Source organism: Vicia villosa, linkage group LG3, assembly GCF_029867415.1.
Source record: "Vicia villosa cultivar HV-30 ecotype Madison, WI linkage group LG3, Vvil1.0, whole genome shotgun sequence".
In the NCBI taxonomy this organism is placed as follows: Eukaryota; Viridiplantae; Streptophyta; class Magnoliopsida; order Fabales; family Fabaceae; genus Vicia; species Vicia villosa.
Window position 1 is genome coordinate 179167815 of NC_081182.1, and position 16547 is coordinate 179184361.

The window sequence follows — 16547 nt, forward strand, 5'->3', positions numbered from 1 at the left end:
GCATGATGCTGTGTTGCCTGCAGAAATTCACCTACAGTCAACAAGAATTCAACGACAAAACAGTCTGTCGTCTGACGAATACTGGAATATGATGTTAGATGAGTTAGTCGAATTAGACGAAGAGAGGCTAATAGCGTTGGATAGATTAATAAGACAAAAGGAAAAAGTGGCGAATGCCTACAACAAGAAAGTCAAGGAGAAGACATTCATGGTAGGTGACTATGTATGGAAGGTGATTCTACCTATGGATCAAAGGAATAAGTTACTGGGTAAATGGTCCCCAAGTTGGGAAGGACCGTTTAAGATTTTGCAAGTATTTTCAAACAATGCGTATGAAATCGAAGAACTAAATTCAGATGGTCGAATCTTGAGGGTAAATGGTAAGTATTTGAAAAAATATAAACCTATACTTCAAGAAATTCACATAAGAGAATGAAACTAAGGAATTATATTAAAATGGCTAGAAAACTTGGCCAGTCATTACAAAATGTTCCTTCATAGAAGGCGCAGTCATTACAAAAAAAAACTGGTAAACCCTAAAGCCACTAAAATTTCCAATATTAGTGAACTCTTCGGTCGATGTCCTCCAAGGATAATAGGGGTAGGCTTTCGGCTTCGAACATCTCTACGCGCCCGGCCTTGCGCATTTTCCTCACTACACCTTGCTTGAGAAATAGGTAAGACAAGAATCTTCCATAAGAAAGACAAGTCACCAGTCCTTGACGAGAGGCTGTCAGAGAGACAGTTTCCCCGAGCTGTTTAAAAATTAAAAGAGGAAAGTTAATTTTCTTTCCCTGAAGAGCACAAGAAATAAACTCCAAGTCTTCCACCATGATGTTATTTTTATTATGGTTGCACGGACGAAAGTTGCCTACCAAAAGTTGGTGCCAAATTTTGATAACTCTGGCACAAAAGGGGTCATTGTCCATGAGATCCCTTAACATATTAGAAGTGTTCATGTCGAAGATGTAACACCCGTATATTTTAATTTTTAATTTAAATGGAAATTTAATTAATAATTAGAATTATTGGTGGTTTGAGGGATATTAATTGGGAAAGGATGGTTATGTTGTTGGGCCATGTGTGATGTTAAGGAATGAGGGGGTGTTATGTTAGTAAAGGCCCTATTCTAATTAAAAGGTTATTTTATAAAATAATAAGGCATGGAGAATAAGAGAAAGGAATGTGAAAAGAGGTTGGAACACGAAGAACGTGAAAGAGGAGCAATGGAGGGAGAGACCAATCAAGAACTCTTGGCTAAGGTAAGGGGGGACTCTTCCGGTTAATTTCTATTATGTGATTATGGGTAATGAGATGGATTAACGTATGATTCGATTCGATTTGGTATATTGGGATTTGATATTTTTAGGTATGTTATGATTTGGGATAATTGATGAATTTGTATAGATTGTTGGTTATTGATGTGTTGTTTTGATGTATAATGATGTGTGATGAGAAATTCGATGATTATATGCTTGTATGCGATGTATGGGATCGTTTTTGGGTGAAAGGATGTGAAATCGCAGAGTCTGAATGCAGACCCGTAATTCTGCAAAATCGCCAGGTCGCGCCGCGAACCACTGTTTGCGCCGCGAACCGTTGGGCAGAAAACCAGGAAGTTGTGATACGCTCAGGTCGCGCCGCGTCCATGTGTTGGCGCCGCGAAGGTGTAAGTTTTTCTCGTTTCGCGCCGCGAACCCGGTTGGCGCCGCGTGCTGTAGCGATAATTGTTTTCTTTGAAAAATGTAAAAATGTGTAACTTTCAAACCGTAAGTCCGTTTTAGACGCCGTTTTGGACGTTGTTCCTTAAATTGAATGTTCTGCCATATGAAATAAATATAACAACAATAACTTGATTTTATTTTGAAAAGTATCGTTTTCTTCAAATGCGGTTTATTCTTGTTTTGCGTAGTTGATGAGGTGGAATGGTTTGTTGTTTGCATAATTGAATATGTGCAATGATGGGGTTTGTTATAATGTGATTGCTTCTGCTTGTTATGCAAAATGGATGTTGTTCATGGTAAATATGGTTATCATGTGTTTTGATGAATGATGATGTAAATGCTCTGTTATTGTTGGGTTGATTTGTTGTACTTGGTACACGATTGTGAGGGGTGCTATTGTTGTTGCACTGTGTGGTGAATGTTTTATCTGTTATGATGTCGTGGTTGTAAATGGTAATTGATATACATATATTGTTGATGTAAAATATGTATTTATTTATGGTTGAGAAATAGCATAACTGTGTGTGGCTATTGATTATCGTGGTGGTTGATGATTATGACATTTGGCTGTTTAATGTTGATGATGAGCATGTTATGGTTGATACATGCATTTCATAATCATGTTGTGGGCTGTATCCCTTATGGTGGTGGGACAGCGGTAGCTAATTCCCATTGTGTGGAATTGGTGAGAGAAGTAGCCGAATCTTTATGGTGGTGGATCGGTGAGATGGGTTATCCCATGTTTGGTACCACATGCATATAGTTGCATTTGCATTAGGTTGTTGTGTATAATTATAACATGAATGGAAGATTGTCCAATGTTATAATATTTGATGACGGTGTAATTGTTATGGTGTTGTCTTTGGTAATGTATTCTATTATGGTGTGAATTGGTGAATAATAGATGTGAATCTGAATATATGACAAATTGGGTGAATGATATATTATGATGTTTTGTTGCTTATGAATGCATAACATTGATTAATTGAGAATGAGACTCACCCTTACTTTGATGATTTCAGATTGGCGAGTAGCGGCTTTTGGCTCTGGTGAGGATAGCTCATAGGCCAGTTTGTTTAAGTATGGTGTCGGTGTCATGCTCTGATATTGTAACACTGGGGGAACGCTAGTTTAGAGTTGATGATGATAATCTATTTTGTTGTTATTGGAGTAATTTTGTGAGATATTGCATAGATGATGTTATGTCTATCTGTTGATTAATGTTCCGCTGTATAGAAACATGATTTTGTTAAATGGATGATTTGCCCCTAAGTGAAGCATGACAATTGATTTGTGATAATTTGTTTTAAATTGAATTGTGGCACCCTTGTTTTCATGTTTTACTCTGAAAATTATTTTATTAATTTCCGTGGGGTTTAGAAGGGTGTTACAATAGTGGTATCAGAGCAGGTCGGTCCGTCCGGCCAATTGTTGAGTCAGTTGAGTTGCACGACGGTTGAATACTGTCGGCATTTTTTTAATCCTTGGTATGCGACATGTGAGTGAATCACTGTCGATACTTGGTTGTTTGTTGCAGGTGTTGGATTGAAACAAGTGGGGGAGAAGCTTCGCTTCTCGGTTATGTTTCAGTTGAAGAAGATTGATTCAGTAGGCTATTGTTGGAAACAGTGCAAGCGTTGTCGGAGTTTGTTGTTTCCCGAGTTGAAGGTGACTTGGAATTAAGACTTCACTGGGAATTGAGTTGTGATGTGTCAGCTCTGCTGGTGTACTGCGAAGTTGTCAGTTGAGTAGCCTTGCGTCTCGGAAGAGGTTCAGTTACGAGTTTGCAAGGAGGATTGTTGTCGTGATGTTGCAGAAAGCGGACTTCGGCGGGGGAATGCGTCGCTTAAGATTTAAGGATGTTTGGAAGTGAAGAGATACGATAAGAGGCTGTTTGGAATGTGATCGAGTTGAAGAGAATGAGTTTTGGAGTGAGATTTTCGTATGCAAAACGCAGGGAAATTGCTGAATAGCTGCGGAACTTCGAAAATTCATAACTGGAGTTCTGGACATCCGATTTGAGTTCCGTTTGGAACGTCGGAAAGCTAACGAGATGAACTTTGCTATAAAAATAGTTGCAGCAGCTGTAACATATTTAATTGTGACAGGATGACGTTGGAAAGAAGTGAAGTTGCGGTTACTCTGGTTCTTATAACTAGACTTGTTTATTGGTACGGCACGGGATGTTAGTGTCAGTGTTGAACGGATTGAAGGAATAATTAGGAGGTTTGTTGAGGAGTAATTTTAAGAATTGAATTTACCAATTGAGGAGTTTTAGATACATCGTATAGAGTGTCGCTGCATGATGTCGGTGTTGGATTTTTGGACAACGATTGGAAAATTCATATCTTGAGTTCCGAGTGTCAGATTGATGTGCCGTTTGAACCTACGAAAGGAGGGATTGTGTTTTAATTTATGGGAGAGTTATAAATACCGTAGAGTGACCCTATGAGGGAAGGTTCTGAAGTCGGTTATGGAAGCGTGAAACTTGTTGAATAAGAATGCTTACTACCGTGATTGTTGGAAACAAAATTGAGTGTAACATGTTGTTGATGAGATGTTCGGTAATAAGGATGGTTTGAGTGCCGATGAATTTTAGTGAAGATTGAATTAGTAGTAAAGATGGGACAAACTTTAGAACCCTTGGAATCGTATTTGTGATGGCAAGGTAACGATAAGTATAAAAGAAGGATTGTAGGGAATTTCTAACACTGTTGACGTGAGGGAGACTTTGTTGAGATTCCGAGTGGGATGATAATTGGACGTGAAGGATGTAATAGAATTTGGATTAAAACCGCAGGTTATGAATATTGTGCTATTGTGTTGCGTAAGAAGTCTTTAAATGTGTCGGTGCTAATGATGAATGAGTTGGATTTAATTGGACAATTTTGAGACTTGAGTTGGTATGTGAAGGTGATCCTAATAGTGTTAGATTGAGTATGCTAGGAGATTACTAGTGGTATTCTTGACGAGATTGGAGAAGGTCAGAAAGCTGATGCTGAGTTGATCGACAGGTTGACTTTGAATTACCAAAGTAGAGGCGGTGGATTCAGAATCAACGAGAATGGTATAATGAGGTTGAGTGATTGGATTTGTGTAACTGATGTTTTGAGCTTCGGAAGGATATTCTAGAAGAAGGACACCATAGTGAATTATTGGACTACGACAATGTTAATGAGTTTAAGTGCTAACTCAGAAAGGACACTATTATGTAGTAACGACGGTTTATGCTTAAATATGATTTTCAACTAATATTGACAAATTTAGGACTTGATCACCCTAAATCTCTTGTTGGTAGTAGATGGAATCATATAAATGAGATGAACTTGTTTTGTTACCTTAATGGTATAAGTTGTGATGGATACTAAGCCGTGAAGAATAATCACTCACTACGTTGTGTGAACTTATGAGGAAGTGAATATGAAAGAGTGCAACATGATGGGCAAATGACTTAAAACGGGTAATCAGAGTCGCGCAGCGAAAGTGCGATGTGGAGTAGTGTTATGAGTACTACTTGGGGGAAGTGAGGAATTAATATGTCAGGAGCTTACCTGGGGAATATGTGTCGATCTATATGTTGGATTTAGAACCCAGTGGATGTAAGGATGTCGGGTCGAAGAATTATAAATCTTTTGAATAATTGCCGAGATGATGAATATGTTATTATGGTTGTATGTAGTTAACAAGTATGTATTCGGCGGAATTAAAACGAAGAGTTGATGTTATATGATGCTGTAATAATTTGGTGCTGTTAATAAGGTGATATTGTATATTCCAGATATAATGAGGAATTATACTCCATGAAGGACGAAGTTGATTTAATTCTTAAAGAAGAGCGAGACTCAGTTTGAGCTATTTTGTAAGCAATGGTATATTAAGGATGATGAGGGTGATTATAACTACTTGTGTGTACTCGTTCCGATGGTTGGAATGTCTTAATAGATGAAGTAACTCAGGAATTGTTGTTGAATGAATATAAGTAATTCTAAGTGATAAATAATACCATGGATGGTAAAGAGTTATTCTTGAAACGAACGAGTAAAGAGAGTCGGAATCGGGTAAAAACTCAGAAATCTATTTGGTATAGATGATTGTGATGAGTGGTCAGAGTAGTGCGGAAAAAGTGGAATGTAACCTGTTGGATAATTACTGGTGTGACTTAAGAGGAGTCAGATAATTGGAATTCAATGGTATAGGTATATGAGTATTGAGTTTCTTGAAGGAGGCGGTTGGTGAAAAGTGTAAGTATTACCTTATCGCTCAGATGGAAAAGCGTGTCTAAGGTTGGTATGTTTGGTAAAAGGGATCCATTACTGTATGGTTGATCAAGTGTGATCATACTATAAATTGTGTAATTGTATTACTCGGCTGTTGAGCGTATTGTATAGGTTGTACCTCAATGTACTATTGTTGTTAACCTTTTGGAGGTATAACGAGTAGTACACCTTTGGGCAGTCAAATGCGACGCAAGAACTGGGATTTGAATGTACAAAACATGTTTCCTGTTGGTTATGTCAGATGGATTTTTGGGGATTGACTGATGGTAATGTTAATTGAGAGCTGGAGAGTCAGGTGAAGGACTCTTATGCGAGCTGGTTGCTTGAAGTATGTTTTCGAGGACGAAAACTCTTTTAGTGGGGGAGAGTTGTAACACCCGTATATTTTAATTTTTAATTTAAATGGAAATTTAATTAATAATTAGAATTATTGGTGGTTTGAGGGATATTAATTGGGAAAGGATGGTTATGTTGTTGGGCCATGTGTGATGTTAAGGAATGAGGGGGTGTTATGTTAGTAAAGGCCCTATTCTAATTAAAAGGTTATTTTATAAAATAATAAGGCATGGAGAATAAGAGAAAGGAATGTGAAAAGAGGTTGGAACACGAAGAACGTGAAAGAGGAGCAATGGAGGGAGAGACCAATCAAGAACTCTTGGCTAAGGTAAGGGGGGACTCTTCCGGTTAATTTCTATTATGTGATTATGGGTAATGAGATGGATTAACGTATGATTCGATTCGATTTGGTATATTGGGATTTGATATTTTTAGGTATGTTATGATTTGGGATAATTGATGAATTTGTATAGATTGTTGGTTATTGATGTGTTGTTTTGATGTATAATGATGTGTGATGAGAAATTCGATGATTATATGCTTGTATGCGATGTATGGGATCGTTTTTGGGTGAAAGGATGTGAAATCGCAGAGTCTGAATGCAGACCCGTAATTCTGCAAAATCGCCAGGTCGCGCCGCGAACCACTGTTTGCGCCGCGAACCGTTGGGCAGAAAACCAGGAAGTTGTGATACGCTCAGGTCGCGCCGCGTCCATGTGTTGGCGCCGCGAAGGTGTAAGTTTTTCTCGTTTCGCGCCGCGAACCCGGTTGGCGCCGCGTGCTGTAGCGATAATTGTTTTCTTTGAAAAATGTAAAAATGTGTAACTTTCAAACCGTAAGTCCGTTTTAGACGCCGTTTTGGACGTTGTTCCTTAAATTGAATGTTCTGCCATATGAAATAAATATAACAACAATAACTTGATTTTATTTTGAAAAGTATCGTTTTCTTCAAATGCGGTTTATTCTTGTTTTGCGTAGTTGATGAGGTGGAATGGTTTGTTGTTTGCATAATTGAATATGTGCAATGATGGGGTTTGTTATAATGTGATTGCTTCTGCTTGTTATGCAAAATGGATGTTGTTCATGGTAAATATGGTTATCATGTGTTTTGATGAATGATGATGTAAATGCTCTGTTATTGTTGGGTTGATTTGTTGTACTTGGTACACGATTGTGAGGGGTGCTATTGTTGTTGCACTGTGTGGTGAATGTTTTATCTGTTATGATGTCGTGGTTGTAAATGGTAATTGATATACATATATTGTTGATGTAAAATATGTATTTATTTATGGTTGAGAAATAGCATAACTGTGTGTGGCTATTGATTATCGTGGTGGTTGATGATTATGACATTTGGCTGTTTAATGTTGATGATGAGCATGTTATGGTTGATACATGCATTTCATAATCATGTTGTGGGCTGTATCCCTTATGGTGGTGGGACAGCGGTAGCTAATTCCCATTGTGTGGAATTGGTGAGAGAAGTAGCCGAATCTTTATGGTGGTGGATCGGTGAGATGGGTTATCCCATGTTTGGTACCACATGCATATAGTTGCATTTGCATTAGGTTGTTGTGTATAATTATAACATGAATGGAAGATTGTCCAATGTTATAATATTTGATGACGGTGTAATTGTTATGGTGTTGTCTTTGGTAATGTATTCTATTATGGTGTGAATTGGTGAATAATAGATGTGAATCTGAATATATGACAAATTGGGTGAATGATATATTATGATGTTTTGTTGCTTATGAATGCATAACATTGATTAATTGAGAATGAGACTCACCCTTACTTTGATGATTTCAGATTGGCGAGTAGCGGCTTTTGGCTCTAGTGAGGATAGCTCATAGGCCAGTTTGTTTAAGTATGGTGTCGGTGTCATGCTCTGATATTGTAACACTGGGGGAACGCTAGTTTAGAGTTGATGATGATAATCTATTTTGTTGTTATTGGAGTAATTTTGTGAGATATTGCATAGATGATGTTATGTCTATCTGTTGATTAATGTTCCGCTGTATAGAAACATGATTTTGTTAAATGGATGATTTGCCCCTAAGTGAAGCATGACAATTGATTTGTGATAATTTGTTTTAAATTGAATTGTGGCACCCTTGTTTTCATGTTTTACTCTGAAAATTATTTTATTAATTTCCGTGGGGTTTAGAAGGGTGTTACAGAAGATGTTGTCAACAAACGTTGCACCGGTATTGCTGCATTTCAACAAATCAGAGATTGTTGAGGGAGTGATGATGACATGAGCCCCTCGAATGGTGGAGGTTATAGTAGTCCTCCCTTCTGGATCTATGCGCAAAGATGCAAATCTCCAGAACTCAATCAGCATGCAGGGATAGATGTTTCCATCTAGAATTTCAGGATAAAATGCAAGCCCCTGGCTAGCATAGAGGGCACGAGCATTGATATGATTCGAATCAAACTCTTCTGCAGAAAGCTTAAATTCTTTCTTAATGCAGGATCTTATGTTGGCATTTGTTAAAGGTTGCGCCATGGTTTGAAAAGATTGAAAAGATGAAAGAGTTTAAGGTGTTGTACGTAAGGAGATGTAAAAAAGAAATGGAAGGAATGAGGCTATATATAGAGAATGTGTAGTTACTTCAGCAAGACAAACGTGGGGGAAGGAAGTTAGAAGACCAAAAATCGTATTAAATATCTTGGAAACTGACACAAGCAAGCTGGGAGCAGTTAATAGCCCATTACCTAGCGTTTAGGTAATAATTAGTGCCTGGGAAAATGAAACGTAATCATGGCGTAATGGGAATTAACAAAAGTCGAAACCCAAGAAAGAACTGAAACGACATCTTTCTCTTTCCTAAAGTCAGTCGAAAGAAGTCGCTTGGAGGGGCAATTTGTTACCCTAGGATTTCGACTTACTAAATAAATGGGCAACTAAGGCCCAAAATTGGCAATTGGGCCTCAATTTGGTAAAAAAGGCCCTAAATTGGTAATTGGGCCTCACGTTAATATCTACATTACCAGGTGGGTCAAAGCGATTCGACCAAATAACGTTTAGTAGTCGAAGCTGTTCGACTAGGAAGATCATCTGAGGTTTTAGCGTTCGACCAGACCAAAAGGATGCGAAGACTTAAGGATTTTTGGCTGCAGAAACTGAAGTGGAAGTCGAGAGGCAGCAGAAGTTAAGGAGCAGTTCCATGCGGTTTTTCTGGCAGTTCTCACAAGACGCGTGGAAATCTCACAATTGAAGATCTTGCATGTCGAAGACACGTGTTGACTGATAATCAGTCGACCGTTAGTAGTAGTTATTTTTATTCTCTATTTAAGCAAGTTTTATAGGAATAGTTAGGGGTCCGCATTTTCTACATAAACACGAGTAAACTCAAATCTCTGCGCAATGAGTAACGAGTGCAACTTTGGAATGTACGTATGCGTACCAGTTTAATTAAATGCAATCATTTTACATTACATTTTATCTTTCAGTGCACATTTACTGCCTTTTTATTGCTTTGATTTACTTTAAAGCCTTTAATTTCAGTGCTTACTTTTACGTTAAAGTCACTATTTACATTTCATACAAATCAGATACACATAATATAACAAAATAAAGCAATCAGTCCTGGAGTATTCTAGTTGACTCCGCAAAGTAACCTTTAAAAAGGAAACTAGTGCTTGTTTACCAGTTTTCTGGGTAAACACGGCCTGACCTTGACAGAAGCCACATGCTTCAATTTTGAGTTACATGTCCTAAAAAGCGAATGTTTCAGCACATAAAATGCATTTTTGTGCAGAAAGCTATTTTTGACGATGTTGGACATATTCAAGGTGTTTCTTTAATGATTTCTAAAAACTCTAATGCAAGGACAAACTCAGAGATACCATCTGACATATAAAAATGCTAGGTTTTTCTTTAGTTTTGATATCATTCAAAACCTCTAATGGTGAAGTTGCACTCAAAGAAATAACTCCATTGATGCTTCAATACAATGCTTCAAATCTTCAATGCAATAGTTGTGAAAAGGAGAGGTCAATTGTCTTTTTTTTCTTTCCAAAAAATATAGAATGAGGAAGAGGGAAGGGTTATAGCGCAAGTTAATGGAAGAAAGCATCCGAAGATACATCTTCGAAACACCAACATGTTTTTGAATAAATAGTGTTTTTGGAGATGCATCTTCGGGTGCACTTTTTTCCCATACGAAAATACATCTCCGAATTAAATTTTAATGTGAAAGGGGTGCCTCTTCAATCTTTTCTAAGAAATGGTTAAAATAGGTGCGTCCGAAGATGCATCTCCAATCTCTAAGGACATTATGAACATTTCACGCTAGTGTGTGAGCATCTATAAGGGTGTAAAGAGCATTTCCCTTAAAAATATCATTTGAATCACTCAACTTTTTTAAAGGGCTATTTCTCCTTTTCCATCCATTTCCCTCAAACAAATTGATATTTTGTCTAGGTGGCATCCTAAGTTAGCGTACATGTCACGACATTCATCTTTTTAACATACATTTATTTACATCATCTTGTCGCTACTAAACTTGGTTATGAAATTCCTTCATATGTCTCTTTTTAATCGTTCACAACCTTCATTTTCTCTGCAAATTCGTCCTCTTCATATTTAACTAATTGAAACTTGGTGCATATGAATCTTATCCTAATCAAAAAATAAGAATGAGTTCTACACATTATTTCCAATTTAAAATTTGTTTGATAAATACAGAGATAACAATAATAGTTCTGACTCGAAGATTTATTCAAACTCTAAGTAGCGAGGAATACCTAATTATTTGAATAGATATTACACTGTGCTTTGAAGGGTAAATCAATTTTGGGAAGCTACAGGGTAAACTATCTATAATCCTTCACCAATTTCAACCTTAGAGTGTTTTGAAACTTGAGATAATGGTGTGATTATTTTGATTGATTTTATGATAAAGTGGAAGACACGAAGACATTTTATTATGAAAAAAAGGTTGATATTTTTAACAAAAACAATAAACGATCAATGGTATACGTTGGTTCAATATGAATGAAGAAATGACATACAAAGAGACACAATTAATGCACAAAAATAAGAGTTAGGAGAACTTGAGGTTTTTCTCAAGAACACAATGAAGTGGAGGAAAATTCAGATATGTTTTATAGTTTTTACTATTTTTATATGGATTTAGTTTCTCTTTATTTAAAAGATTTTGGATTATGATGATAACATATATGGAGATTTTATGTTTAATGAGTTTTAGTATTTTGCAACTCTCCCGCATATGTTCTCCTTGTTTTTTGTGACCCTTGTTCCTAAAGTCAAGAATTCTATTTTCTCAGGTGACTTTCGTCCCATCTCTTTGGTAGGTTCCCTCTATAAGTTAGTTGCCAAAGTTCTGACTTAAAGGTTAGGAGTTGCTATGAATAAGTTAATTAGTCCTAACCAATCATAATGCCTTAAAGATAGAATATTGGTTGACGTAGAATGTTGATTGAAAGTGTTGTATTTGTTAATGAGGTGATTGATTTGGCAAAGAGATCCAAGAGGGAGTGTCCATATTTAAAGTAGATTTTGAGAAAGCATATGATAAAGTAAGTTGGAGCTTTCTGGATTATATGCTTATCACATTTGGTTTTAATTTGAACTGGAGATCTTGGATTAGAGCTTGTGTTTCCTCTGATAATCTGGAGGTTCTGGTCAATGGTTCCCAACTCCTGTAATTAAGATTTATAGAAGGTTGAAACAAGGAGATCCCCTTGCTCCATTTCTCTTCCTCATTATCAACGAAAGTCTTAGTGGTTTGATTCAGCGAGCTACAAATCTTAATCTACAGTATGCTGATGATACCTTGATCTTAGCAAAGCCGTCGGTTGAGGCACTGTGGACTATCAAAACTATCTTGACGAGATTTGAGCTTGTCCCTAGTCTTGGGATTAAATTTCATAAGAGCAATTTGATTGAGATTAATGTTAACCCATTTTTTTCAATTAAAGAGGCCACACACTCATAAAACTTAAAATAACAAATAGGTTCAATTTTATATTGTTGAACACAAAATAAACCCTAAACCCTAAAAGATAAAACTAGATATCAAAGAAAAATAATAATAAGGGGAAAAAGTATTAAAACGTTAAAACAATTTTGAACATTATCTTTGTTAGAAAACAAATTCAGCGGTGTAAAAATGATTAGGGACCAATTTGTATCATTAGAACAAACTAACTCAGCGCTCTATGAAAGAATACAGCAAGTTGGAGTCGGGACCGAACTCAACTTCACTGATAACTGAAACGTTACCGAGAACGCGGGCGGAGTTGCCACCGTAGTTAGAAACGCCGCCGAGAAACGCCGTGAGGAAGTCATCCAGGTTTGAACAGAGCAATGCCCATAACAAAGAGGTTAATTGTATCCCCACTTCTCCCATCAAGCTCATCTTTGGTAATGTTGGGAAATAAGTTCTCGACAACCGCAATAACTCTCTCTCCCAAGGTATATACCAATTGCTTCAGAAAATAAAAATATATAATTGAATTTCATATTTTTAGCTTTGTTAAAATTGAAATACCGTTTTTTATCGCAGACAAGATGTATCTCCTGCAGTATTGTTAGATCGAAATTGAGTCCAAATGTTGGTGGTAGTCATGTTGAGAAGAATAAGTAGGTTAATGATTGTAATTTTGTTACTTACTTCATCTTGTAATGAGTGTTTGGTTGGGGGAATAAACTCTTTTATTATGAATGCAGAAAAGGGAAGAAAATAGAACACCACTTGTGGAAAAGAAGAGATTCTGCCCAGTCTGGCCAAAAGGCACTCGCTCTTGTCAGAACGGTATGTTTTCTTCTTTTTTTCTTGTTACAATCTTTGATTTGATTAAGATAGTTAGAAAATTACCGATCGTTAGTTGGTTGGTTCAGTGGTGATTAGCGCTGGTGGTGATTAACGCTGCATTGTTTTAGTGTTTAATCGGTATGCCCAGATAATTGTTGTTTAAGTGCAAAATCAATATTTCATTTCATGCCCATGGAGCCTGGACAAGGCCATAAGTGATTTTATATGATTTTCATGTCGACTGTTTTCTCATCTAAACATCCCACTTGTGCCAAATGGAAAATCTCTTAGCAGGTTAAGGCTACTAAATCCATGTACTGTTAGCTATTAAATCATCAGATTCAGACTACATAGCTGCATTACAGTGACGAATGATTAAGGTTTGTCTGACGGAAGTAGGTTCCAATGTAATTAATAGCAATATAGGATGAAGGTATGTTTTTATTAGACCAGATTTAGATATGGTTTGCATAGGATGAATGATTTTGTGGAAGGAGGAGATTCACATGTAGAAGAATCAGCCATGGACAAAGCCAATGAATCAGATGGACGAGACTTTAGACTTGAGAGGGAGGAATTTGTAGTGGAGGAGCTGGTTTCGCGAGGGAATAATTTTGCCTAAAGTGATGGGAACACATTTAGGATTATATATGGGCTGTGATTAGTTTCTAGCAGAACAGAAAAACATGTTAATAAAACAAATCCTTAGATGCATAGTTAAGTCATTCGTAGATATTTTGTGAAAGGTCTAAATTCGCTCCTAATGTGTTTCAAAAGCCGTTTCTCACTGTTTAGTTTTAGTTCAAGTGATGAATTAACATGATTAAAAATTGAATTGTTTCTGATATGGATTGAAGAAAACTGATGAGTATGTGGAGAATACTTAAACAAAACATTTTCTATGTGCTGAACTGTCCTTTGTTATTTGCATTGTTTGTTTCTATTATTTCATTTTGAATATGAGAGCGCTTATATTATATATGCTTGAATTTTGTAACGGAAAAGCAAATGAATTATTATCCAGTAGATTTGTTTTCTTTCTTCATTTGTGAAAGTAACTTTCTTGGACATGAATTCAAGAATATCACAACTGTTCAATATGTGTAAACCAATCCTTAACAGGAGAATTCTGTTGTATTATTATTTATTGAGTATTAGATTTGTTGATCTTGCTATATTGTGTTGATTTTGGGTTGTGCTATACGAATCTTGAAATGGCAGATCTGTGAACTCCCTAATGAGAAAGAGGCTGTTTACGGTGCATTAGACAAATGGACGGCTTGGGAAACAGAATTCCCGTTGATTGCAGCAGCTAAGGCTTTAAAACTCTTGAGGAAAAGGGGTCAGTGGGTTCGTGTAATTCAAGTACGGTTGCCACTATTTTGTAGAACTTGTTTACTTTCGAATTTCAAGAAAATATTTGACATCTACCGATGTTCTTTTTAGTTTATGACTAATATTATGTTTCCATTATATGTGCTGGAACTCCGCATTCATGAATTTATGGTTAATTCCGAGGAATGCTTAGAAACTCATGAGTTCTCAACTTTGTCCTTTCAGTTAGCCAAGTGGATGTTGAGCAAAGGACAGGGAGCAACAATGGGAACATACGACACCCTTCTTTTGGCCTTTGATATGGATCAGAGAGTAGACGAGGCAGAATCCCTGTGGAATATGATTATACACACCCACACGCGCTCAGTCTCAAAGAAACTGTTTTCTAGGATGATTTTATTGTATGATCATCATGATCTGCCAGATAAGATTGTAGAGGTATCTTATTGTATAGGCGTCTTTGGCAGTACAATTAATCTCGCTACAGATTTGGACTCCATGCAGTTGGAAAATTAGCCATTAGTCAAGCCATCCAGACTGTTCGATCTAGATATAACAGCTCCATGTTCCAAATTGAATTTTAAATCATATATAACAAGTTGACGGTGATATGTGAGCTGTTCGATCTTGATTTGATGGTCTGGATTTTTGATTGCAGCAAATGCATGATTCCCCAATTGCATGGAACCTGGATGCACTCATAACACTTCAGGTTAACTTGATTTTATTTACCAATTCTGACTTCACTTTTCTATGCGTTGACAAGTTGCTATCTCCGTAAGTTCAGGTATTTGCTGACATGGAGGAGTTGCGGGTGAAACCTGATGAAGATACAGTCAGGAAAGTGACAAGAGCCTTAAGAGAGCTAGGCCAAGAAGAGAAAAGGAAATTGGTGATAAAACGATACGGGCTTAAATGGAAGTATATTCACTTTAATGGTGAACGGGTCAGAGTTAAAACAAGTGTCTGGGAAGAAGACTAACTATGGCTGACATTGTCTTGTTGGATTATGCCGTAGTTGTTGAATCAAATGGTTGAGTTCAAAGGGTTAATGATCTTTCGTTAATGTTGAATCGATTAGAACTAGGAAGCACCCGAGTTCATTTTTCGAGAACTAGAAGATTAAAACTCAAAGGTTCTACCACTGTTGCAATATAGAATAGATTCACCAATTTGAGTCATTGTCATTTACATGGTTCTGGTTTAGCAACCTATCATCCATGAGCCCTACTATACTTCATTGATATGAATTCTGCAGTGTAATATACTAACATGCAGTTTACTATAAATTCTCATGCCAATGGGAATAGAATGAAAAGATAATTGCAATTAGTTACATGTTTTAACATGGATGTAAGAAACAACACACGTAGCTCTATTCCTAAAGCTGCAAAGAATGCAAACTTCAGGAAAGGAATGGTGTTACCCTTTCAGTCTCTGTCACTGGTTTTTGAAAATGTGAATTAATGTAAATTCTTGTTCTCCCTCTTGTATCATATCCAATCATTTTATTATTAGCTTTGACATTTGTATATTTTTAGCTTTGACAAATATTTGGATTGACCTTATCTATTTTTTACTCCACTCATTTATAATTAAAACACACATTGATTAAACATTGAGGGGTAAATGTGAAAAACTAAAACAAGAACAGCATTAACATGAAGAAACATAGCTTGCATTGTATAATGGAGAAAAAAGTTACAACAAATATACTATACATTGAACAAGTTCGCCATACTTATATCATTATTAACTAACTCTCAACAACCTATAACAATATATTGTAAATTAGTTATTGAGAATCTAACTAAAGTTCACATCAATGTTTAAGTTGACTTGAATGACCCTACATGCAATAACTTGGTCATGAGGCCAGCCACTTGATCTTTTAATGCAATAGGAAGCAAATGAAAAACTCATACTTGTACCTTGTCTCTCACCACATGGAGAACGATTACCGAGTCATAAGTGAAGTTATTGTACCACATGCATAAGTCTATTGATGTTGCATTGCATTGTTTTGTGACATAACATAATATTTGATTGATTGATGTTTTGACTATGTGTGATATAAATGATGATTT

At 36.5% G+C, this 16547-nt stretch overlaps 1 protein-coding gene across 2 annotated transcripts; it reads left to right on the forward strand.

Moving 5' to 3' along the window:
* The first annotated feature begins 12457 nt into the window (after positions 1–12457).
* On the forward strand, positions 12458–15956 carry LOC131656959 (pentatricopeptide repeat-containing protein At4g18975, chloroplastic-like). 2 transcript variants are annotated; one of them, XM_058926498.1, is made up of 6 exons: positions 12458–12785; positions 12877–12953; positions 13041–13125; positions 14347–14490; positions 14686–14898; positions 15243–15417. In XM_058926498.1, exons 1-6 carry the CDS (start codon positions 12678–12680, stop codon positions 15276–15278), a joined length of 663 nt encoding a protein of 220 aa, XP_058782481.1. In that variant the 5' UTR covers positions 12458–12677; the 3' UTR covers positions 15279–15417. The 2 variants fall into 2 exon arrangements, with proteins under 2 accessions (XP_058782481.1, XP_058782480.1); XM_058926497.1 differs by having other exon boundaries at positions 12462–12785; positions 15248–15956.
* The last annotated feature ends 591 nt before the right edge of the window (positions 15957–16547 follow it).

Excerpts from the sequence above, each read along its gene's own strand:
- LOC131656959 (XM_058926497.1), top strand. The coding sequence starts at position 12,678 with ATGCCCATAACAAAGAGGTTAATTGTATCCCCACTTCTCCCATCAAGC. Across the intron at positions 13,126-14,346 it reads CACTCGCTCTTGTCAGAACG|ATCTGTGAACTCCCTAATGA; the intron begins GTATGTTTTCTT and ends TTGAAATGGCAG. Across the intron at positions 14,491-14,685 it reads AGTGGGTTCGTGTAATTCAA|TTAGCCAAGTGGATGTTGAG; the intron begins GTACGGTTGCCA and ends TTGTCCTTTCAG.